Source organism: Balaenoptera physalus, assembly GCF_965194825.1.
Source record: "Balaenoptera physalus genome assembly, chromosome: 1".
Lineage (NCBI taxonomy): Eukaryota > Metazoa > Chordata > Mammalia > Artiodactyla > Balaenopteridae > Balaenoptera > Balaenoptera physalus.
Window position 1 is genome coordinate 173,578,576 of NC_138882.1, and position 25,590 is coordinate 173,604,165.

General features: G+C 36.4%; 1 protein-coding gene across 32 annotated transcripts in view; it reads right to left on the bottom strand.

The window, feature by feature from the left end:
• Positions 1-25,590, bottom strand: part of EPB41 (erythrocyte membrane protein band 4.1) — a 203,104-nt gene that overhangs the window by 104,567 nt on the left and 72,947 nt on the right. For 20 of the 32 annotated variants that reach the window (XM_082439801.1, XM_082439812.1, XM_082439823.1 and 17 more), the window contains exons 2-5: positions 17,918-18,375; positions 13,840-14,052; positions 10,952-11,056; positions 3,914-3,956 (exon numbers count right to left, since the gene is read on the bottom strand). In XM_082439801.1, coding sequence (XP_082295927.1) covers positions 3,914-3,956; positions 10,952-11,056; positions 13,840-13,893 — 202 coding nt within the window. In that variant the 5' untranslated portion in view covers positions 13,894-14,052; positions 17,918-18,375. Of the gene's footprint in view, positions 1-3,913; positions 3,957-10,951; positions 11,057-13,839; positions 14,053-17,917; positions 18,393-25,590 lie in introns of all 32 variants that reach the window. The other 12 variants (XM_082439804.1, XM_082439830.1, XM_082439832.1 and 9 more) reach the window with 1 other exon arrangement.

The following is a 25,590-nucleotide window of genomic DNA, read 5'->3' on the forward strand; positions in this document are numbered from 1 at the left end:
TTGGCTGCGTTGGGTCTTCGTTGCTGTGCACGGGCTTTCTCTAGTTGCGGCAAGCAGGGGCTTCTCTTGTTGCAGAGCACAGGCTCTAGGCACCCGGGCTTCGGTAGTTGTGGCACTCGGGCTCAGTAGTTGTGGCTCACGGGCTCTAGAGCTGTGGCACACAGGCTTAATTGTTCCACGGCATGCAGAATATTCCTGGACCAGGGCTCGAACCTGTGTCCCCTGCATTGGCAGGCGGATTCTTAACCACTGCGCCACCAGGGAAGTCCTGGTGGGGTTTTTTAAACTGTGGATCATGATCCATTGTGAAATCAGTTTAATGGGTCAAAATCAGCATTTTTAAAAATGAAACAGAATATAAGAGAAAAAAGTCAGAGGAGGAATTCCCTGGCAGTCCAGTGGTTAGGACTTGGCACTTTCACTGCCAGGGCCCGGCTTCAGTCCCTGGTGGGGAAACTAGGATCCCACAAGCCGCACAGTGCAGCCAAAAATAAAAGAAAAAGAAAAAAAGAAAAGAAAAAATTCAGAGAATATCACTGTGAAATTTTCTTTTCAACTGAGATGAATTCCAAAATCATGTTTATAAGAAAAGCTAGTCATGGATGATTAACTGTTATATAATTCAATTTGTATGATGTTCAAAAAGGTAAAACAATATTTTTAGGTATACATTCATACATTAGGTAATTTTAAAAAAACATTAAAAAATACAATGGAATCATTAACACAAAATTCAGGACAGTGGTGACTTCTGCAGGGGAAGGAGAGGAGGATACATTTAGAAGGGGCATATCCTGGGTTATAGAATTTCTGAAACACAGTTTGTGTTATTTTATATATCAGTATTTTTCAGAAGGTATAAGGATTTCTTGCTTTTGCTCTGTACTATTCCAGAAGGAGGTGGAAGTTGCTAGCCTGACTCAGCCGGGGAGATCTCTCTTATTCAGAACCAAGGAAGTTAAACAAAGCTAAATATTAAGCTGGGAGAAGGGAGAGAGACTGATAAACCTTAGAAGAAGGTTCAAAGGGATTGTTAGGTCCGAGGGAAATTTCAAAAAAACAGGCGAAGCAATACTATCTATTGTACATGGGTATGGATATATGAAGGAAAAATATAAAAACATGGACTGAGTCACCTCAAATTCATGAAAACAGATTTCTACGGATAGGGAGAGAAGGGGATGGGACTAGGAGGAAAACAAAAGAGATAAACCTTACCTGTACTGTCCTATTTTAAATGTAAAAGTTAACACATGTTAATTCTGGGTGATGGGTACATGGGTATTTGTTATATTAGCCTCCATTCTTTTCTATATTTTTTGAAATATGGAAAAAATCTTGCTGGTGAATATCTATTACAAATTTAAGCATTCATACTTTTTTATTCTACTTCTAGCAATTTACTACAGATACATCTAAGTGTACATACACATATATATTCAATACATGTTTACTGCAACCCAAAATATCCATCAGTAAGATTAGCTCTCTCTCTCTTTCACTCTCTCTCTCTCTATATATATACAGTGCTACAACTTTATAATCATTAAAAAAAAATTTTAACAAATGAAATAAATTGATATATGTTAATATAAAGAGTATACAAATTATGTTAAAGATTGATATGTATATTAAATACATACAGAACATACATATTTATATTAAAATATATTTACAAAGTATATTATATATAAAATATAATGTATGCATTAAATACATATTTATATTAAAATGTATGTCTATATACACTCAGAACATCTCTGGACAGAACACAAGAAATTAGTTAAAGGACAGGGGAAGAAGGAAGATTTACCTTGTATTATATTCATCTGTATCTTTTAATTTTATACCTCATATTTATATCACCTATTTTAAAAATTTTAAAACTACATATGACATAATACACAGAAAATACAATATATAACAATGTATAACATAATTGTATTTTTGAAAAGCAAAATTTATATATGCCTAGAAAAAATCCTACAGATCATACCAATTTAACAGTGATTATATCTGGAGGATAGGATTTACAGGTTTTTTACTTGCTTCATGATATATTTTCATAATGCTTAAATTTTTCACAATGGGTATATATTACTTGTATGATGAAAACTTTTTTTTTTAAACTCAAGGGCTTTTTTTAAAAAATAAATTTATTTATTTTATTTATTTTTAATTTTGGCTCTGTTGGGTCCTCGCTGCTGTGCGCAGGCTTTCTCTATTTGCGGCACATGGGCTTCTCATTGCAGTGGCTTCTCGTTGCGGAGCATGGGCTCTAGGTGCGCGGGCTTTAGTAGTTGTAGCACACGGGCTCAGCAGTTGTGGCTCGTGGACTCTAGAGTGCAGGCTCAGTAGTTGTGGCTCATGGGCTTAGTTGCTCCACAGCATGTGGGATCTTCCCAGACCAGGGCTCGAACCCGTGTCCCCTGCATTGGCAGGCGGCTTCTTAACCACTGCGCCACCAGGGAAGCCCGTGAAAACTATTTTTAAAAAACCCAAAATCTTTGCAATAGATAAATGTCAACCTTCTCTTTGGCTCAATGAAATATTTACATTTTGATGTTAAAGTTTGTGTTACAGACACGGTTTTTCTTTCCCATGTTGAAGGAAGAGGTTTTATTATTTTGTAAATTTTTTTAAAATGACAAACACTTAGGTTATTTTTCTTAGCAAGAGTTTTTTTTTCTTTTTTTTTTCAATAGCCTGGAAGATAATCTACTAGATAGTCTTCTCCACTCATCATAAACTCTGTTTTAACTTTTCTTCCTAAAGAGTCTTCTTGTACAATCATTTATTCCTGAGTAATATTGAATATTAAAAGTATCTTCATTGAAAGGGGCTTGGAATCATGTTTTTTGTTGTCATGCTTCAAATATTCTGAATATTTTTTACTCTGACTTGCATTTTAAAACAAGATTTTATAGGCAGAGAGCAAATATGGAGAGTTGTCAGGCCAAAGTAGTATTTTGTTTCTCTATCTTAAGAAATATAAATAAATAGGGTCTAAAAGAAAACATTTCACCATAACAAAAGTCTTTTCTTTTAAGAAACAAATGAAAAATAAAACTTGTTTTCAGGTAATACAGTTAAAACTTACTAATCATGATGAATAACATCTATTGCAGTTCCTACAAGTTTCCTCAAAAATAAACTAAACTAAAAGGACATCTAGTCATAACTGGGGGGGTGGGGGTGGGGGCGGTGGGTAAAGTCTCTACCCTTTAGCCCATTGGGCCTGAGGCTACAAAATACTAATCTAGACTTTTTTCAACCTAGAAAAATCTATCCCAGGACACCAGTCTGAGCAGGGTGTTCAGCAGTAATATATGCCAGAGGGCTTGGAGCTAAGAGAAAGCCACAATGACAGAAGGGTCACTGGCAAGGAATTTCTTCTATTCTTTTTTTTCCTTCCACAGTTCCTTACATACTTCAATTTGGAAGAAGACGGTTGAAAAGGGACAAAAAAGAACTATAGAGAAGAAAACATGGAGAAGGTTAGAACTCAGTAGTCCAGAACAATTTAAATGGAACAGGATCAGGCAGCAAACTCCCAATCGTAAGCTACTACAGTTTCAATCACTACCATTTTGAGAACTGACTCCCATATCCTTTTCTCTTCTATTCTTTGTTTGTTTCCACCTTCTGTTTCTCTCAATCATTCCTATCTTCCCCCACTTTGCCTAGTTGTAAAAAAAAAATCATCAAGATCTGACCTACATCTCAATAGTGTCTACCTCTGCCGTATCTTTCTATTATGGAATCTCTACCTTCCAAAGGAAGGCTTTATCTTAATTTCAAAGCCATCTGCCATAGTCAGAATTCTAAAGTGACTCACAGCCAGAAAAAGGTTGGCAATCCTCTGACCTACTAAAAAAAAGAAAGAGCTAGAAAAAGGGCTATATTCACTTACCACGAACCTGCTTTTTTATTTCTTTGGCAGAATCCAGCCATGTCTGTAAAAAGAAGAAAAGGCATTCACACAGCGCTCCAAAATACATAAACCACAGAGTACCAGAAGCAGGATTACTGACCATCTCCAATAGTGTCTCCAGGTCAACCTACATTTCCAATATTTTTTGCATTAGTTTCACATAGCACACTAATTTTGAACAGAGAAACAGGGAGCCAGACGGTTGGGCTTGAATCCTAGCTCTACTACTTCCTAGGTGAGTGACTTTAAGCATCTTTGTACTTCAGTTTCCTCATCTATTAGAGGAAATAAAATGAGATATTAGCAGTAGGGCCTATCTCAGAGTTATTGTGAAGATTAAAAGTTAATATATGTAAAGCTCTTAGTAAACAAGAAATGCTAAATAAGCACTTGCTATTTTTATTATTCTGTAAAGACAAATAGAGATCTATAACCAGGATTATTGATCTATAACCTAGATCTTATTTTTCCCTCCAACTCTGACCTCCAGTCTCATTCAAGTTTTCTATGTCAGCATAGCACCTGGTACATGGTTCATGCTCAGTTAATGTTTACTGAATGAATAACTATTTTGTTTTTCCTGACTACTCTTGCCCACACTAATTTCTCCCTTCACCATTCTCCAACCCCACTTAAAATCTGCACACCACAAGGGCAAGGTTCCTCAACCCATAGTGGACCATGCAAAACTAATGGCACTTAAAAAGAGCCTCACCATTAACATCTTTCATAGGCTCCTTGAGAAATGTTTAAAGACAAAAATTTCTAAATTGAATTGTCTAAAAGATTTTTATTGACATAAGACATATACAGAAAAGTACATAAAACATACGTATAGATCAATAAATTATCAAAGTGAACATATAAGTATAACATTACCAGCACCCCAGGAGCCCCTTTCATGCCTACTCCCAATCCCCCCACCCCATTCCCCCTTTCAAAACGTTTAGAATTGAATTTTAGTCGTATTTAGAAAAGAAGAGTAAGGGGGGATTACTCCTCACCCTGTACCAACAAGGGCAAAGTCCAAGATGACCATCCCATTTGCCCTACCCAAGGAGTGGGCTTGAACACCACAATCTTACATTTGATTATGTATTACACTAACCGTTATATATAGTCACCACAACAGATAATAAGTAAAGAGTGAGGACGAGTTTCCTTTTCTCTCCCCTGCCCCTGCAATTAACACAGATGATTAAGTAATATATGTTTTTAAAAATGCCACTTAATATAAAATTATTCTAAAGTATAAAAACTAAGTACATACTTGTTTAAGTCCCGTCAGAAAGGGCAGGGGGTAACCTGGGTGTTTCTCCTTCCTCTCTCATTAAGACTAAAGAACTTTAAGCTGTTATAGGTCCAAAGGCAAAAGAAGACTTTAAAAGCGCCAACTGATAAGTTTTGTGGAACCTCTGAGAACCTTGCAATCCAGAACTCTTAACAAAGACTACTTTCTACCACTGTGGAATGAACATTTCCCCTACAGAGTGAGGTGACTCCATATTTTCCCTATTTTTAAGAGAAATCTCCCAAAGTAGCCTGAAGCTGCCAAGTTTCTTACAGAGATTCCATGAGCCATTCTATGACTCTAAGGCTAGAATTCCCACCAATCTGACATAGAGAGGGCAAACCCAGATTTGTGCCAATCACATGGGACTCCAAGGTATAAGGTACCTTATAGAACAAAGTATTATTTCTTCAGTATCTAGACCTCCGAATCAAAATCAAAAAGTGTGTACAAGACAATAAAAAATCAGTGTGCATAACAATAGGTACTTTATGCTCAATTTAAATTATTCAATTCAGAGCATTTTATTTAGCCAACAAGTATTTAGGAATGCCTCCACGTGCTAGGCACCAAAGTTACAAAAAGGATTTAAAAATAGTGCTTGTCCTCAAGGAGCTGTCAGTCTAATGGAAGAGCTGAGTAGTGAACAATTTGTCTTTTCTTAGAGGCAGTTAGGAAATGTTTCTCAAAAGAATGTTTTGGGGGAAAAAAAGGTAAAAAAAAAAAAAAAGAATGTTTGGGAGATCTAATTTAGGGTTGAAGAACAAATAAGAGTTAGCCAGGCAAAAAAAGAAGTGGAAGTAATTAGAAAGGCACAGGGTATATAAAGAGAACATGATACATCTGAGTTGCTGAATGTAGTTCAGCAAAGCTGGAGCACAGAAGTGAAGAGGAGAGATGTAAAATGAAAAAGAACAGTAAGGGCCAGATCATAGAGGCCATAGTATTCCATGCTAAGAAACTTGGACTTCATCAAGTTACAGGCAAGGGAGAATCATTGAAGGATTTAAAATAAGAGTGACACAAATTTGAGGTAGACAGGGTGACCAAATAAGAAGCTGTTGTTGAGAATGATAATAGTCAGGATTTGTGACTGAGTAAATAGGGTGGGCTGATGATGAGAGTTGGTAAAGTATAGTAATAAACAAAAATTCCTAAGTTGCTGGCTTGGGCAACTGGGTAGATGTGGTACTATTCACTGAAAGAGAAAATGTAGGAAAAGGAATAAATTTTCATGAAGAAGAAAAAAATAGCAAAAAACTGAAAACAACCCAAATGTCCATCAACAATAGAATAAATAAATTATGGTATATTTATGTAGATACACGTTCAAGGTATCTTTGGAAATCCAAGTGGAATATTTCAGTAGATAGCTGGATAAGCAGGTCTGGCACTCAGAAGAGTGATTTGAACCAGAGATATAAATTTGGGCACTTTCCCCATATAGGTGGCAAATGAAGCCATGAAAGTAGATAAAAATCACCCAGGGAGCATATAATAGAGTTAAAAGAAAGAAACTAAAGATAAACCTTGGGGAACATTTACAGTTAAGGGATGAAGAGAGGATAAAGAGCTGAGAAGTAAACTGAGAAGAAGTGACCAAGTGGTAGGAGGAAAACAGGAGAGACTGGTATCACAGAATCCAAAGGAATAGAACAGTTCAAGGATGGATAGGCAAGCTCATCAATGCTGCAAAATGGACAAGGAACATGAAGATGAAAAACTGTCAGATTTATCTTGGCAAGGGCAGTTCAGCAGAGTGGTAAGAGCAGAAATCAAAATGCAGTGAGTTATACCAAGTGCTGGTGAGAATGTGGCACAGCTGGAATTCTTAGTGCTGGTGGGAGTGTGAACTGGTAGCACCACTTTGGAAAACTGATAGTATCTACTAAAGCTGCACATATATGTGTCATCCACAACCCAGCAATTCCACTTCTGGGAATCCAACAGAAATGAATATGACAAGATATGCACTAAAAGACATGTATGAGAATGTTCCCAGGAGCAGCATTCATAAAAGCAGCAAACTGTAAACAAGCCAAATGTCCATCAACAGTAGAATGCATAAATAAAGTGTGGTATAGTCAAACAATGAACTATTATACAGCAGCAAGAATGGATGAACTACTGCTACTCGCCACAACACGGATGAAACTCAAAAACATGATATTGAACAAAACAAAAGAAGCCAGACCTAAGAGCACAAACTGTATGGTTTCACTTATGTAAAGTTTAAAAACAGGCAAAACTAATTGATGGTGATAGATGTTAGGAAGACATCTGTTACTTTTGACAGAGCCTGAGGTAGGAGTACTGATTGTTAGGGGCTAGCGGTAGTGACTGGAAGGGGAAACAAAGTGGGATTCTGGAATCCTCCAGAAAAAAATCCTTGATTCATTCATAAATAACTTATTCCAAGCAGGAATAAAATCTAGGAAGCAACTATTGGGCTGGCCAAAATGTTCATTTTGTTTTTTCCGTAAGATGGCTCTAGTAGCACTTAGTTGTCTTCAACTTCATTTGAAACAATTTTGTTAGATTATATGTGACAGCTGTCATATCAGCGTGCATTTAAAAAAAGACTTATCAAAATTGGTGAATTTTTAATATTGAAAATGGAAGGAAAAAAGCAACATTTTCGGCATATTATGCTTTATTATTTCAAGAAAGGTAAAAATGCAACTGAAACGCAAAAAAAGATTTGTGCAGTGTATGGAGAAGGTGCTGTGACTGACCGAATGTGTCAAAAGTAGTTTGCGAAGTTTCATGCTAGAGATTTCTTGCTGGACGATGCTCCATGGTCTGGTAGACCAGCTGAAGTTGATAGCGATCAAATTGAGATATTAACTGAGAACAATCAACGTTATACCACGAGGGAGACAGCTGACATATTCAAAATATTCAAATCAAGCACTGAAAATCATTTGCACCAGCTTGGTTATGTTAATCACTTTGATGTTTGGGTTCCACATAAGTTAAGCAAAAAAAACCCTCTTGACCGTATTTCCACATGCAATTCTCTACTTAAATGTAATGAAAACGTTCTGTTTTTAAAACAAATTGTGATGGGCGATGAAAAGTGGACACTGTACAATAATATGGAACAGAAGAGATCATGGAGCAAGCGAAATGAACCACCACCAACCACACCAAAGGCTGGTCTTCACCCAAAGAAGGGGATGTTGTGTATATGGCGGGATTGGAAGGGAGTCCTCTATTATGAGCTCCTTCCAGAAAACCAAACAATTAATTCCAACAAGTACTGCTCCCAATTAGACCAACTGAAAGCAGCACTCGACAAAAAGCATCCAGAATTAGTCAACAGAAAATGCATAATCTTACATCAGGATAATGCAAGACCGCATGTTTCTTTGATGACCAGGCAAAAACTGTTACAGCTTGGCTGGGAAGTTGTGATTCATCACCATATTCACCAGACATTGCACCTTCGGATTTCCATTTATTTAGGCCTTTACAAAATTCTCTTAGTGGAAACAATTTCAATTCCCTGGAAGACTATAAAAGGCACCTGGAACAGTTCTTTGCTCAAAAAGATTAAAAGTTTTGGGGGACTTCCCTAGTGGCACAGTGGTTAAGAATCTGCCTGCCAATGCAGGGGACAGGGGTTCAAGCCCTGGTCCAGGAAGATCCCACGTGCTGTGGAGCAGCTAAGCCCGTGAGCCACAACTACTGATCCTGTGCTCTAGAGCCTGCGAGCTGCAACTACTGAGTCCACGTGCTGCAACTACTGAAGTCCGCACGCCTAGAGCCTGTGCTCTGCAACAAGAGAAGCCACCACAATGAGAGGCCTGCGCACCACAACAAAGAGTAGGCCCCGCTCTCAGCGACTAGAGAAAACCCACGTGCAGCAGTGAAGACCAAATACAGCCAAAAAATTAAATAAATGAATAAATAAATAAATTTTTTTTGAAAAGATGCATCACTGTGAATCTCAGAACACTAAAGAAAGGTAGAAAGAAAGAGAGAAAAAGAAGAGAAGAAGGGAGGGAGGGAGGGAGGGAGGAAGGGAAGGAAGGAGGGTAAAAGATTCTACTAGCCTAATTCTACACAGGGCAAGAGAGAGGGGAGATCATACAAAGCATCACAAATCAGAATGGCTTTGACCTTCTCAATAGCCAACATTAAAAGCTAGAAGACAGTGGAGCAATGCCTTCAAAATTATGAAGGCAAATAATTTCAAGCCTAAAATTCTATACCCAACCAAACTAACAACCAAATACGACAGTACAATAAAGACATTTTCAGACATGTAATGTCTCAAAAAGATTACATCCCATATGTAATTTCTCAGAAGGAGTGCTCTATCAAATACAAGGAAATGCTAAGACAAAGGGGAAACAAGAGAAACATCACAGGAGAGAAGTACAACAAATCCCCAGGATAATGGTGATGGGAAATACCTGGGTCAACTATATACAAGACAGAGAGAGCAACTCATCCAGACTGGAGAAGTATGACTCAAAGAGATAGCATATTGACGAAGGACTGTCACCACCACGATGGCTTTTGCTACTGTATTGCCCCTTTTACCTGACAATGCTAAGGAAGTCTTCTCCAAATTCATTTTTGTACAGGATTTACTTGGGCCATGTGCAAATGAAGTTCCTGCTTTCCTTTCTATGTTCTACTTCCTGGATCAGCTAAAGACCTTCATTTTAACCCAGAGGAAAACTCTGCTTTGACCTATTTCCAAGAGCTGGAAGTTAGCCATGATGAATTTAGAAGCAGAAAATACAGAACAGCCCATTACCCCAACCATATCCTGTAAGAACCTGGCCCATCAGACCTGCCAGATGCCCCAAATATGATAAGCTCTATGTTTCCCAGGATTCACTTGTCCACTGACTTCCCCAGAAGGGGTTCTTATAAACAATCAGAGAAGTTGAAACTAGATTATGATTCAGAGACATCAACTTTTTTTCCCAGAAATATTTTATCTAAGGGGGACAATAAAGCCTTTTTTTACACAGCCAGATTTGTTGTTTGCTGTACAATCAAATTCAGCTTTTACATTGGGCACTTTTAACATCACTTTATACAGAAATATATCAATGAATATAAATAAAGCAATTTACTATTTTCTCATTAAAAAATAAATAGGATAGTGAAAACTACTATAAGGAAATAAAACTTGCTGATAGGATAGAGTATGGATGACACCAACAATGGCAAAAAGTTTTCAATGCAACTGGAAGGTTTTGTACCAATGTGAGCACTGGAAGCTCAACTGCAAGATGAAAGAATTTCCTCTGCTGAATGCCTTTAGATGAGCCAGCTCCCAGCAATTTAAGTATACTTGGTTCATAGAAAAATTACAACAGTTACATTAAACAAGTAGGTACTGGTACTCAGTGACTTCATTTATATGCCAAATTCAAGTATTCTCAAATATTCTAACATAAACCTGAGTGGGGTACACACACACAATATAAAAACATTCGATTTTATCTCACTGAGCTTGTATAACATAAAATCCTTTTCAGAGTATTTTCCTCGATTCATGGGAGAACTTTCTAACTCACAGCTGCAGAAAGTTTTTCACTGTAGTATTAGAGGTATTGTTTTGTTTTTTAATTACCTTCAATCTTTCCTTACTAAGTACACTGTATCTTGGAGAGGCAGGAATAAATACATTCTTAACAACACTAAATGAATTAAAACAATTTTGGGGGGTCAGTTTCTTATATTACAAGCAGTCTTCTCACCTTAGAGGTTGCATTATCCCAAATGGCTAGACCAAAGTAGTCTTCTTCCAAAAGATTGAGGTGTTCACATACTCGTTTAAGTAAATCTTGTCCCTTAGCATGTTTCTGCAAAGATACACATACTTTAGTTGAGGTTTCCTCTTATTCCTGCATTTATCACGAAATAACATAAAATGTCACTTTCCAATTTTCTCTTTTATCCTTGGTTACTAACACTTTCAGATGGCTGCACAGTGCAAGTAGAACAAAGTGAGTAACAAAAATCCTGTTTCTTAATTTGTCAGTTTAAATATGCAACACATTTATAGTTGCTTGGAAATGTTGCTACAATTCAAAGCAAAATTCCATCAAGCATCCCCCACCTCCATCCTAAACATTACATTCTTTATTTTTGGTGTATTTCCTGAAGCCTGCTATGGGTCGCTGTCAGTCAGCATGAGCACCTGACTTAACTGAATCAGCTGTCGACACTGATAATTAACAGTGACTATGGAAATCATTAGACTCTCTATCATTCCCAGACGAAATGTCCCAAGACAATGAGCTATGTCTCAACGCCCTGCAATCTCTTTCAGAAAAATGCATAAAGTATAAGCTTTTAGATACCCTCCAGACATTACCCGTTGCAGTGGCTCTTACAGTGGTGCTACAAATCATTTCTTAATGTTTCTCTACCCAGAAAATCAAACCATTACCAATTTGGGGTACTTGTATTCCTGTTTATAGGGAGGAAATGCCATAACTTAGGGACTGAGATTTAGAGTGAAAAAGTCCCTGCTTTTTCATTTACTAGCTAAACAACCTGAGTCAATTTCTGAACATTAGCTTTCTCATCTGTAAAGTGATAAGAATATATATACCTGTCCTACCTAACTACTGGAATTGTTGAAAAAAATTAAACATGCTGGACTTCCCTGGTGGCACAGTGGTTAAGAATCCACCTGCCAATGCAGGGGACACGGGTTCGAGCCCTGGTCCGGGGAGATCCCACATGCCGTGGAGCAACTAAGCCCGCGAGCCACAACTACTGAGCCTGCACCCCACAACTACTGAAGCCCGCGTGCCTAGAGCCCATGCTGCGCAACAAGAGAAGGTGCGGCAATGAGAAGCCTGCGCACTGCAACGAAAATAGCCCCCGCTCGCTGCAACTAGAGAAAGCCCGCGCGCAGCAATGAAGACCCAACGCAGCCAAAAATAAATAAATAAATTTATTTTTAAAAAAATAATAAAAACTTTTTTAAATAATAAAAAAAAATTAAACGTGCTAATGTCTTCTGAGAAATACATTTTTTAAAACTTCCAAAATTTAGAAATCTTTTTTTGGCACTTATACATGACATGTCCTTCTCTCAATGAGCTGAGCTATTTTTAATGACTATTAGTAATTCACATAGATGTTAATTCATTTTTAGACTTATCCCATCTATATTATATCATTTTCTTCATTTTCTCCCTTCTATGTTTTCACTCTATATGACAGAGATGATTAGGGAATTCTTCACATACAAGCCCCTACTCCCTTATTTATAATTCTAAAATTCAGAAGTTCTAAAAAGTAAAAGGTTGGGCTTGTTTATTTTGTTTTTGTTCAAAGCTCATCTGAAGGCAAATTCTGACCTGAACTGTTATGGGCTATTTTTTATCCTTATTTATCCAACTTAGAGTGAATCTTCATATATTTTACCATAGAAATAATGTGTTTGATAATGTACCTACTGCTACACGCTCTGCTGGGAATATTATGAAATTTGCAGAATATGTACTTGTTGCTTTTCTAAAACCCAAAATATTCTGAATTCTAAAACCCAAAATATTCTGAATTCTGAAACACATCTGCCCCCAAATGTTTCAGATATAAGGGACCCATATCTAGATTTTGGTCTGAATGGGAAGAATGAGTGTGGAATAGCTTTCCCCATCTCTAGACTAGCTAGTGGCGAGAAGCAGAAAGAGCAGACCTTAGGTCTTCTCCAGTTACCAGGTGTAGTAACTATTTTAAAAATGCAACAGTGTATTTTTCTTGATTTCTCTTTCAAAACTTGGAGAGGGAATTCCTATTAGTAAATACAGTGTAATATTTTAGACTACTTATTTGTGTTTTGATATATTTGCATATAAATAATTCAATTTCAAAATAATTTTTTACACACCTAAGATACAAGCATATGTGAATTATATGTTTTATCAAAAGGCTATTATTAGTAATAATCACAACAATTGCTTTTTATCAAGCATATCATAATTGACAATTACTGCTCTAGTTAAAAAAATAGCTGACAGATTTTTAAGGACTTTTAACTTGTCTTGAAGAAGCAAAAGAATAACTGAAACAACTCTGACATTTTTATTCAATCTTGATTCAATTATTTATTCTTTCTGGAAATAATAGAGAATTTTAATAAATGGGATTACTTGATTTAAGTTTTTTATATCCTATCTCATGGAGCTAAAGAAATACATTAAATAAAGCTCATTAAGGTTTAGATCTGGGAGAGCAGAAATGAACAGATAGTAATTTTTATTTTTTGATAAATACAATTATGGGGACTCCTAGACCTAGAAATTGAGGCTATCCTGGGAAATCTAGTCATGGAAGAGCACTTTACAAATAACAAACCAATTTTTTTCTTAAACAAAATGATTTTGGATTATAAAAGTAATACATGCTCAATTCACAAGATTTGGCAGATATAGAAAAAACTGGAGAAGAAAATAAGACTCACTCATAATCCTTCCACACCTCCACCTCCAGAAAATCACTATTAACATTTCAGCCCATAGAAATATTCATTATACTGGGTCTTATCTCAGGCCATGGCACCACTTACCCAGCCCTACATGAAACAATTTGTAAGAGTTCTAACTACTTGAAATTGAAATGTGCTCACCTCCACAACACATTCATAAACTGTGTCATCCAACAAAGAAACCTTGCAATGCATGTTTCTGTGTCTTCTGATCGATTTCTGGGAAGCTTTTAATTCTCTTTCTGCTATTGATTCAGGACTTTCTTCTTTTACTTCTATTTTAGAGCAGTCTTCAAGTCCTCCTCCTTCCTCAGTCTGAAAATCGGGATCTTCTCTGTGTTCTTCCTGAGCAGGCTACATACCCATGACATCACCAAGTCAGTAACAAAGACATTTCACAAAACATGCTGTATACACGTTTGCCTATAATATTGCTACCAATAAAAACACTAACTGAAGAAGGAAAACTGTTAAAACAAATACAAGTGATATTAAGATTATTTTTCTGTAAAAGATATTATGATCTCCCAAAAGATCTACAGACTCTGCTATTCTCAAAACTTTATGATAGAAGGTAGAATCCCATCTTTCAAATCAATAAATGAAGGTTTCAGGTAAACCAGAGGACAGCAATCTGTTGTTCTCAGCACTATATTTTCTCCCTGACTATGCCATTGCCTATTATTAAAACCTATTAAAACTGAAACATCTTTGCCCCATGCTCCTCAATTTTAGTGAGGTAGCCTTATGAATTGCAAAACGAGTTGTGATTTGTCATGTAGTCTAAATTTTATGAATGGGGAATTCCCTGGTGGTCCGGTGGTTAAGACTCCACGCTCTCACTGCCAAGGGCCCAGGTTCAGTCCCTGGTCTGGGAACTAAGATCCCAAAGGCCTCGAGGCGTGGCCCAAAAACAAACAAACAAACAAACAAAAAAAACCCCATAAAATTTTTTGAATGGCTAAGAGGGATTCTTGGGACCATTTCAGAGCATAAGGCAACATATGTATAGTAGGCTAACAACTGTAAATACCAATTAACTCATTTTTACCAGGTATCAACCATGATAAATTGCAAAGAAGATTCAAAGAAGCAAGAGACAGATTGAAATCTGGATCTCCTAGGGCAATCATTAACTCATCCCAAAGTAATACAGGTAAGTGAGACAACATTTTGGCATACACTTACTCACTTTCTTCACAATAAAATTGCTGAAAGGTTCTTAACTAAACCTCACTAATTCTTTTCTTTCAAAAAAAATACGTAGTTGACATTTAGGAAAAAGGATTTAATTATTTGGCTCCTGCTCCTCCTGCATTAGATATTGGAGGTGGTCTACAAGTCTCCTTCCCATCCTTCATGACCCTCTTAAATGTTACCTCTTCATTAAGGCCTTCACTGGCTATCCTCTCTGGCCTATCCCCACTCTACTAGTATTCTTCATGTTAGTACCCTGTTTATTGCCTTCATAACATTTATTACAATAAATCATTAATTTGTATTTACTACTTTTTTCGTCTCTTCCATTAGACTATAAAGTTACCAAGAGTAGGGATCATGTTTGTTCAATAATAATAATATTTAATAATAATCATGAGAATAATAACAAACATTTATATAGAAATTACAATGGGTCATTTACTGTTCTAAAAGCATTACTTACATGAACTCATTTAACCCTATGGGGAGGGTACTATTATTATCCCCCCTTGACAAATAAGAAACTGAGACCAGAGAAGTTAATTTGCCTAGGATCATACAGTCAGTAAGTTACATACCACTTTGACTCCAGAATTCATGATCTTAAACCTCTTTGCCATATTACAGTTTTTATTTACCAATGTATGTCCAGCTTAGGGCCTGGCACACACAGCAGGTTTTCAGTAAATTTGTTGAGTAAATAAATATTAAAAAATGACACATGGCTTCCAAAAAATCCAAGGTACCCTAGATGAAGGTTGGTGCAGTCCTACAATGCAAACTCACTTTTAAAAAATCTGGTATAGAAAAGGACCACTCAAATGAAATTCTACTATGAAATCAATGAATGAGATTTTAGTTAAATCTAAAATTAACTTTGTCATCTGTTTCAACTTCAGTACAAATGCTATGATCTTTAGACAAAACAGACTAGCCCTGATTCAAATGCTAACTAAAACAAGATATGGATTTTTGCATACAGAAAGCAAAGGAGAAAAAAAGCAATTAAGAACCTCTTGAAAGTACCAGGCTTCCTGAAAGATAATGTAATTTAACTCTTTTGGTACTCCTAAAATTAAATTAAATTAATGACATTAAGATATGTAGCTTCTCTGCCTTTACTGTTCATGTTTATTAACTAAGTAATAATAACTAACATTTACTGAGTGCTTATAATATGTCAGGCAATGTCTTAAGAGCTTTACATGTTTATCTCTTTTAATCCTCATAATGGCCAAATAAGGTGAACATTATTATCCTCATTGTACAGAGGAGAAAACTGATAAAGCAAAAGTGTCACTTCTCTGCGCCTGAACCCTCTAGTCTGATTCCATAGCCTGCATTCTTAACTATTATACTATAAATAAAATTTTGTTTTCAACCTTGTTTCACTATAGCAAGTACACAATAACAACTTTATCCTAAACTTTACTCTTAGCACTTTTGATGTATAAGTAATCATTCTAGAAATACATATATTTTTTTAAGTCTAATGAAACTGTATAGCCCAAACCTGAGACCTATAATAGAAACATATAGGACTTACATTTTTTACAATGCAGATAATGCCCACATGCTTCAGAAAAAAAAAGACTTTGAAAATAACTCTTAATTTGTAGTTCAATAGGTCTGAAAATAAATGGGATTCCTAGAAAATAGTTTGAGTTACAGTACTAATATTTTCTCATGATTTTTGGACAGATGACCAAATTCACAACTCATATTTAGTTTACACTGTGACACAATTAAGGCTCCACCCAACTACTGTATGTTACAAAGGTGATATAAAGAGCTAACTTTCCTCATCTATATCCTACACTCTGTGGGAATATGACCTAGTTGGAGAAAATGACAAAGATAAGGCAGACATGGTTCAAACTTATCACACACCTCTGGGTGGTCTGAATCTATCTCATGACTTTTATAAAGATATCCATAAAAGGACCATGTTTGCTGATAAATTACCCCATTTCTAATAATTCCACCAAAATAAACTCTAAACCACTTCACTTTCTTTCCATCCCCCCGCCTCATTAAAAATCCTGGACTTTTTGCATTATAATAGCAAAATGTAAACTCATTTGATACATTTCTTTTCTTTCATTTTCTTTTCTTTGATTTATGCAGTATAAGTATCTTTTTAAAAATCAAGTTACCATACGACCCAGCAATCCCACTACTGGGCATATACCCTGAGAAAACCATAATTCAAAAAGAGTCATGTACCAAAATGTTCATTGCAGCTCTATTTACAATAGCCAGGACATGGAAGCAACCTAAGTGTCCATCATCGGATGAATGGATAAAGAAGATGTGGCACATATATACAATGGAATATTACTCAGCCATAAAAAGAAACGAAATTGAGTTATTTGTAGTGAGGTGGATGGAGTTAGAGTCTGTCATACAGAGTGAAGTAAGTCAGAAAGAGAAAAACAAATACAGTATGCTAACACATATATATGGAATCTAAGGGAAAAAAAAAAAAAAGGTCATGAAGAACCTAGTGGCAAGATGGGAACAAAGACACAGACCTACTAGAGAATGGACTTGAGGATATGGGGAGGGGGAAGGGTAAGCTGGGACAAAGTGAGAGAGTGGCTGGACATATATACACTACCAAATGTAAAATAGATAGCTAGTGGGAAGCAACCGCATAGCACAGGGAGATCAGCTCGGTGCTTTGTGACCACCTAGAGGGGTGGGATAGGGAGGGTGGGAGGGAGGGAGATGCAAGAGGGAAGAGATATGGGAACATATGTATATGTATAACTGATTCACTTTGTTATAAAGCAGAAACTAACACACCACTGTAAAGCAATTATACTGCAATAAAGATGTTTAAAAAAAAAAAAATCAAGTTACCATTGACTACATGAATTTCTTTAGAGCAGAAACTCCAAAGCATCATGTTACTTATTACTAACAACTGGCTAGTAAGAAATAAAACCAAATGTTCTTAAATGAAAAGTAAAGTGTATAACCTCCCTTCACCTCCCACACATTCGCACACCCTTACCTGTGTTTCTGCACTGCTTAATGAATGAAGATCCAAGGATGGGTCTGTTTTGAGCTCAGGCTCAGGAGCTGCAATTGGGGCCTTTAAAATGATCTCTTCGTCAAGACTGGCTCCAAATTCTATCTCTTTATGACCTTCGCCTTTCTCTTTCGCTGACTCTACTTCTTTGCCTTCTTCCTCAGAGACCTGAGATTTAGGCCTTTTGAGAAATGAGGAGAACAGCCGTGACAGGCCCCTGTTTTCTGATGTCCGCTCCTTGTTCTTGGTCAAATCTTCATGTGTTGGAGTGTCTCCATTAGATGTTTTCAGCTTCTGCTCACACTGATTATCTCCCTCGGCTGCTGCTTGAGAAGCCTCTTCCAGCTGAGTTTCCTGTTGACCCGAGTTTGTGGCTCCCTCACCCTCTTCTTTCTGTTGTTGCTGCTGTGGATTTTCAGCCTCAGCCACTAAACTCTTCTCTGTTGTCATGACGTTGCTATTAAAAAGAAGATGGAAAAGGGGAGCTCTTAGAAGTAAAACACATTACTGAAGGCAAAACCCTCACTTGGGTCAAGTGTACCAGAATTAATATTTTTGGATATTTAATCACCAATAGACAGTACTCCAGTCCATTAAACATAAGACTTTCCATTAAAGCACAAAAATATCTTACCTATACATCCTGGATAAATTATTAATGCCTTGACTTGCTAAAGTTATGACATAGAGAAATTAGCTTAAAATAGTACCCTCTGAAGCCACCTTAGTGAAATGTATCATATTTTAAATTCAAAGCTCAGAACTGGACATAGCAAATACAGTTTTATCCTTCCTAAAAAAAAAAAGATGTTATTTATACACTGTCCTTTGAGGGTATCAATCTTCAGGTGCTGGATTTGCAGGAATTATATTCAAAAGTCTCTACACCCCAAGAGATAATGGGATTAAAAGGTTCCCCAACTCTTTATTATTCTTTTTCTTTATATTTCTCAGAATGCATAGACTTCATATTAAGAACAGAAATGTAGAATTCTGTTCATTTGTTATCAGACTTGACAACAGCAATGACAAGTATACAGTTAAAATAATCACAAAAGAATTCCTTAGGTCTTCGTGTTACAACAGTAAATTACAACCTCTTGCAGAAGAATACGACTTTAAGTTCTTTAAGACCTTTCTTCCTTCTGACAAATATGATTTTGAATGCTCAACATTTTTAAGAGTAGCAGTGAACTATTACAACAGAGGAAACTAGAGAAATAATAGAGAAAAAGAAACAAAATAGAGAAGAAAAATTTAGAAAGCAAATGTTGATTCAAGTATAAGAGAGGAGAAGGCAGGCTTTAGACCTCACATATTTCAAACTTGTTGGTTTCTAGCCTCTTGATCTCAAAAATCCCAGTATTATTAGTTAAGCCACATAATAATGCCAAAGAGCAATGTCACATCTAGTTTACTAAAGGATAACCAACACACAAGGGAACTTTTGAGCAATTTGACTACTGATGGCCTTACACTTTGATTCACTGCTATACCTAAAAGTACTCCACTCAAAAAGCAGCAATTACATTGTCTCTGCATCTGCTCCATACTATTTAGATGAAGTAATTTCATTTGGATGTTAACAATCCGAATTAATGAACCATATTTAGCTCATTCCCTCCTCAGGACCTTTACACTTGCTGTTCTCTCTGCCTATGATGTTCTTCTCCTAGATATTTGAAGGATGGTCCTCTCCTCATTACTGCCTCTGCTCAGACGTCACCTCTTTAGAAAGCCCTCCCATACACACCCTATCTAAAATAATGGCCCTTACTCCTCCAGATGGCCTCACAGCACCTACTGTACTTATTATTATTTACGAATATGTTAACTTATTTGCTTACTGGTTTATTGTCTTCTCTCCCCCCAGCTAAAATGTAAGTTCCACGAGGACAGAATGGTCCCTGGCACGTTATACATATCAATAAAAGTCTGTTGAATAAATTAATTTCAATTGAATATACCTGACAAATAAAAACTGCAAAGGTGTTCTCTAAATTATTCAAGTAAATTTACTTCAAATGCATAGGTCCTATGCTAGGTGCCTGGGATACAACAGTAAACAAAACAAAACAAATAAGGTCTATGTCATCATGGAGTTTATATTCTTGATTCAACTTTAACCAGTATAATGAAAGAAAACTTAAGAGAACTCTTATTTACAATATGAGTGAAATCTAAATATTTGTGTGTAAATGGAACAAAACAGTGAAAACAACGGAAGGAAGCTAATGGTACTGAGAGCTATATCTGTGTCAGGTCCCGGGTAAGGGATATTATCTACATTATTTAAATTAAGCCTTTCAACAACCCTGAAAGGGAAAGTGGAAGTGCTTAACCTCATAGTTGAGGAAACTGAAACTCAGAAAGTAATTGGCCCAAGGTCACACTGCTAGTAGGTGACAAACCACTATAAGTGGTATTGAAATAAATAAAGGTATATTAATAAAAGGAAAAGCCTTTATGTGAGCTCTTACTGCTGATCTACTTAAATTATTTTATTTTGAGCATTAAAAATATTTTAAGCAATAAAAATATTTACAAAAGCATATTTTCTAGTCTCATCTATTAAGTCATCAAAATTATTCTGCACTAATAAAATATACAATTCAGTCTTTATAACATCACTTAAACATTTACCAACCAATACACATTCTGAATTTGCTACCCTTGAGTGAGGTACGCTTGTACTTAAAAGAAATAAGCTTCTTTTCAATTCCTCCTTATATTAGGAGTAGGCAATTGATTTTTCCAAAATTATTTTTCTTTAATCTCTAAGTAATCAAACTTGACCCAGAAAGAAAACTTGGATATCAACCCACCAGCTATTCTAAAAGAGTAATGATTTGATTTCAGAGCACCAATTTACTTCATACTTCCTTTGCAAAAATAAACAGAGGACAGGCTGAGAATTGAGCACTATTTTCCATGGATTTCAGATATGACTTTATCATTCATCTTACTGAAAAGACACAGAAACCACTTCTATATTAAAATTTTCCTATACAACAGACTTTACAACAAGGTCTCATAAAGATCCATAAAAAAATTACAAATCATTTGGGAACATTTTAGCAGATATGAAAATCACTCAAACCTCACTTCTAACAATCTTGTACTTGTATCTTTCAGTAAATAAAGAGTATTTTTCTTGTGTTTTCAATATTTTCTTATCATTAAAAAAAGAAAAAAGATCTTCTAAGGATATTCCTATAATTGCTTTCACATGAAAGGGTGTCATCTCTAAGAAAATAGCTGAATGAGTACTCAGTTGTTTAAAAACACACACACACACAGATGGTAACAATCTGTGTGCTATATGAATGCTTGTTAAATTTTAATGTGCATTGAATCACCCAGTAATCTTGTTAAAATATAGATTCTTATTCAGCAGGTCTGGAATGGGGCCTGAGACTCTGCATTTCTAACAAGTTCCCAGATGTTGCCAGTGCTGCCGGCCCACTGACCACACTTTGAGTAGCAAGGCAGAGAAAACCATTATTTCTTTGGAAACATACTCGAAATGCCTGAGAAACAAAGATGGCAAAAAGCTACTTTCAGAAAGTGGAATATGAACAGTGAGAAATACTTGACACACTAAATGCTCAACAAATGTTTGCTGAATTAATGAATGAAGCATGGGCTTCCCTGGTGGCTCAGTGGTTAAGAATCCGCCTGCCAATTCAGGGGACACGGGTTTGAGCCCTGGTCTGGGAAGATCCCATGTGCTGCGGAGCAACTAAGCCCATGGGCCACAACTACTGAGCCTGCGCTCTAGAGTCCAAAGAGCCACAACTACTGAGCCCGTGTGCCACAACTACTGAAGCCCGTGCACCTAGATCCCATACTCCTCAACAAGAGAAGCCACTGCAGTGAGAAGCCCACGCACTGCAACAAAGAGTAGCCCCTACTCACCACAGCTAGAGAAAGCCAGCGCACAGCAACAAAGACCCAACACAGCCAAAAAATTTTTTTAAATAATAAATAAAATAAATTTTAAAAAGTGAATGAAGCAAAGAATGCAACATATTATTAAATGTAGAAGCTGACGATTAACATTTTTTTTAGAACTCATTTGGTGCTTAATCAAAAGTTAATTGAAATTTTTAACCGCAGATCTGTGGCAATTTCAAGTTGTCTATGCAGCCGTGACACTTGCCTAGAGTCAGTTTCTGTGTACCTCTATTGATATGCTCTCTTTGCCACATTTAGGAAGGAATGATCCAGTCATATGAATTAAGAATTAAAGAACAACATCTATCAGTGCAAAACCAATACATTTTGCCACATAACTGGACATATGTAAAAAACAACCTGAATACAAGTAAAAAAGAGATGAGAACACAATATAAGGAACAAGCAGAAGGGCAAACGAATTCTTAGAACTTATAGAAACCAACCTCAGATAATATCATAAATGCAAGAAAACAACCAGGAAATGAGACAATGCAGATTCAGCAGAGATGCTACAATTCAGTCTATGCAAGGAAAAACAGATAAAAGTGAATTATTAAGGGCAGTTTTCACGTTCCTTTCCAGCCACGTACACATGGGTAGCAATGCATTTAGTAAGAGCCACAAGAGCAAAAGGAGGTGGGGTGGATGGGGGATATAAAAAATGAAACCGATAAATCAGGCAAGTATCTCCAGTTAACTCTGAGACTGATCAGAAATAAACAAAAAATAAATAGCAAAAAGAAAAAAATCCTATGGGCCATTTACTAAAAGCTCAAATAAACTCATCCTGACAAATCTGTTACACATGCAGCCAAGTTCTCCACCTTACAGAAGATAGGATGGGTAACCAGAAAAAAAGGCACAAAAAAGTCAAGCAGCAAAGACAGGATAAATGCTCTACAAACAGGCCCTTCCTTTGTAAATGATACTATTTTTCATTCTGGATCCAAAATCCAAAAGGAGGTATCTATTTACTTAATGTCAGAAAGAGGTCTTCTGATTAAAAAAAAAAAAAAAAAAATCAGCACAGCCATGAAGACAAAGTGATGAGTTCCCATTCCATTTCAATCCTAATCCTCCAAACCCCAGGAATTATACCCCATCTGGTATCAAAGATACACTTGTTTTAACAGTGTACATCTGTTGACTTCAGGCAAATCAGATCTTTAAAAACCTGATACTGAGCAGATTTCAAGGGCCAGATGATATCTTTCAACTTTTTTGTATCTCTTTCTAACATTAGTATGGTCAGTGCTCCACTAATGTTTAAGTGGAAAACTTGGTAAAAAAAAAAAAAACTACAGTTTGGCACCATTAAGAAAATTTCCCTTACAATCACCATTTAGGGATAAAATTTAATAATTTAATTATTGGTAATACTCCTCAAATTAGCTCACTGAACATCTGTCAGTGTTTACTGGGTGCTAATCATGTATAAGGTTTTGGCTCAGCTATTTGAGAGGGACCCAAAAAAGATAATATACAATTCTTAAGGCGATAAGACATATATACAAATTACTAAAACACAAGGCAGTACCTGGTGCTTAATCAGACAAGGCCTCATGAGTGGAACCAATTAAGCACTAGAGAAGTACAAAGTAAGTACTTTCAACTAGAGTGATCACAAAAGGCCATGTGGAAAGGGCGCTTTTTAAGTTATGCTTTGAAGGATGAGTGTAAGATGTCAATACAAAACAACCTAAAGTGCAAAGGACAAATGAAATTCCAGATACGGGACTGAACTGGCATTAGTAGAATACTGTAGCTATTCAAGAATTAGCAAGTAGTACAGACTGGGTGATATAGGGCTACAAAAGGGAAGTAGAAGGAGATAAGCTTAGATTAGTTGCCATTTAAAATTAATTCTAACTGAAATAATAATAATAGTAGCTACTTTTATTGAGTACCTACTAAACACCATACATTATTCTACACACTTTACCATGTTATCTTAGAACCATTCTATAAGGCAGGTGTTTTCACTTCCCAGATAAATATCAATAAACACATTCTGGGAGGTTAAAAATTTTGCCTCAGATCATAGAAGTAAGCCCATGTTTTAATGAAACTATTAATATACTACAAGCTGGTGATTCTATTATAAATTCCCAGTATAGTGTCTGTCTTTCCAAATCTTGGTATTTCTACCCCACTGTTCTCTGCTAAAGAAAACCCTATCTGGAACCCTCCTACACTGTTGGTGGGAATGTAAATTGGTGCAGCCACTATGGAAAACAGTATAGATGTTCCTTAAAAAGCTAAAAATAGAGCTACCATATGATCCAGCAATTCCACTCCTGGGCATCTATCCAGAAAAGACAAAAACTCTAATTTGAAAAGATACATGTACCCTAATGTTCACAGCAGCACTATTTACAATAGCCAAGACATGGAAACAACACAAGTGCCCATCAACAGACAATTGGTTTAAGAAGATGTGGTATAAATATACAATGGAATATTACTCAGCCATTAAAAGAATGAAATATTGCAGCAACATGGATGGCCCTAGAGAATATCATACTAAGGGAAGTAAGTCAGACAGAGAAAGACAAATATTATATCACTTATATATGGAATCTAAAAAATAATACAAATAAGCCTATATACAAAACAGAAACAGACTCATGGACAAAGAAAACAAATTTATGGTTACCAAAGGGGGAAAAGGGAAGTGAGGGAGGGATAAATTAGGAGTACTGGATTAACAGATACAAACTACTATACAAAAAAATAGATAAGCAAGAAGGATTTACTGTATAACACAGGGAACTATATTCAATATCTTTTAATAACCTATAATGGAAAATAAGCCAAAGAAAAAAAAATATATATATAACTGAATCACTTTGCTGTACACCTGAAACTAACACAATATTGTAAATTAACTACACTTCAAAAAGGAGGAGGGGGAGGGGGAGGGGGAGAGGACACTCCTATCTGTTAAGAATTTATGGACAGGCTTTCAATCTGGCCAAGACCACCTCTATTCCCACCAATTTCAAGTCCCCAATTCATGTACATATTTCTCTTCCCATGGAGTGTATGTGAAGATGGAATGGGGAGACAGGGAAAGACAGGCAAAGAAAACAGATTATGAAAGGACTTGAATATCATGCTAAATAGTTCAGACTTTATTCTGAAGGCAGAGGAGAACCACTGAAGGTTTTTAAACAGGGAAGTGGATAAACAAAGCGGAGGCAGGACAGACTAGAAGCAGAGAGAAACTCAACAAATGACTGGGTAAATTCAGGTTATCAGTGAATAAATTCACAATGGGAATCCCTAGGGAAGCTGAAACCAATACTGGGCAGAGAAACTTGAAAAGCCTTGCAACCAAGGTTTAAGAGCTACTGGTTGCCCTTAGTTTCTCTAGCTTATTCTCATTAGCATGTTTCTCAATAACACAGGCAATTTCATGTCTGAGCCCGAAGGTATTTTTATAACATACTTCCTTGACCCACTCTGATAAATGGCTTAGTAAAAGAGGTCTAGCAATAGAACCAAAGTAGAAAAGAGAAGGGAAAAGAGACGGATATCTCACAGGCATCTCAGTACATGTCCAAAATTAAACTCTTGATTCTCTTTTTCCTATCCCAGTAACTGGCTTAATCATACCATCTAGTAGCACTAACCAGAAACCTAAGTGTCATCCTTGGCTCAGCCTTCTCCATTTCGCTTCCCGATCAAATCCA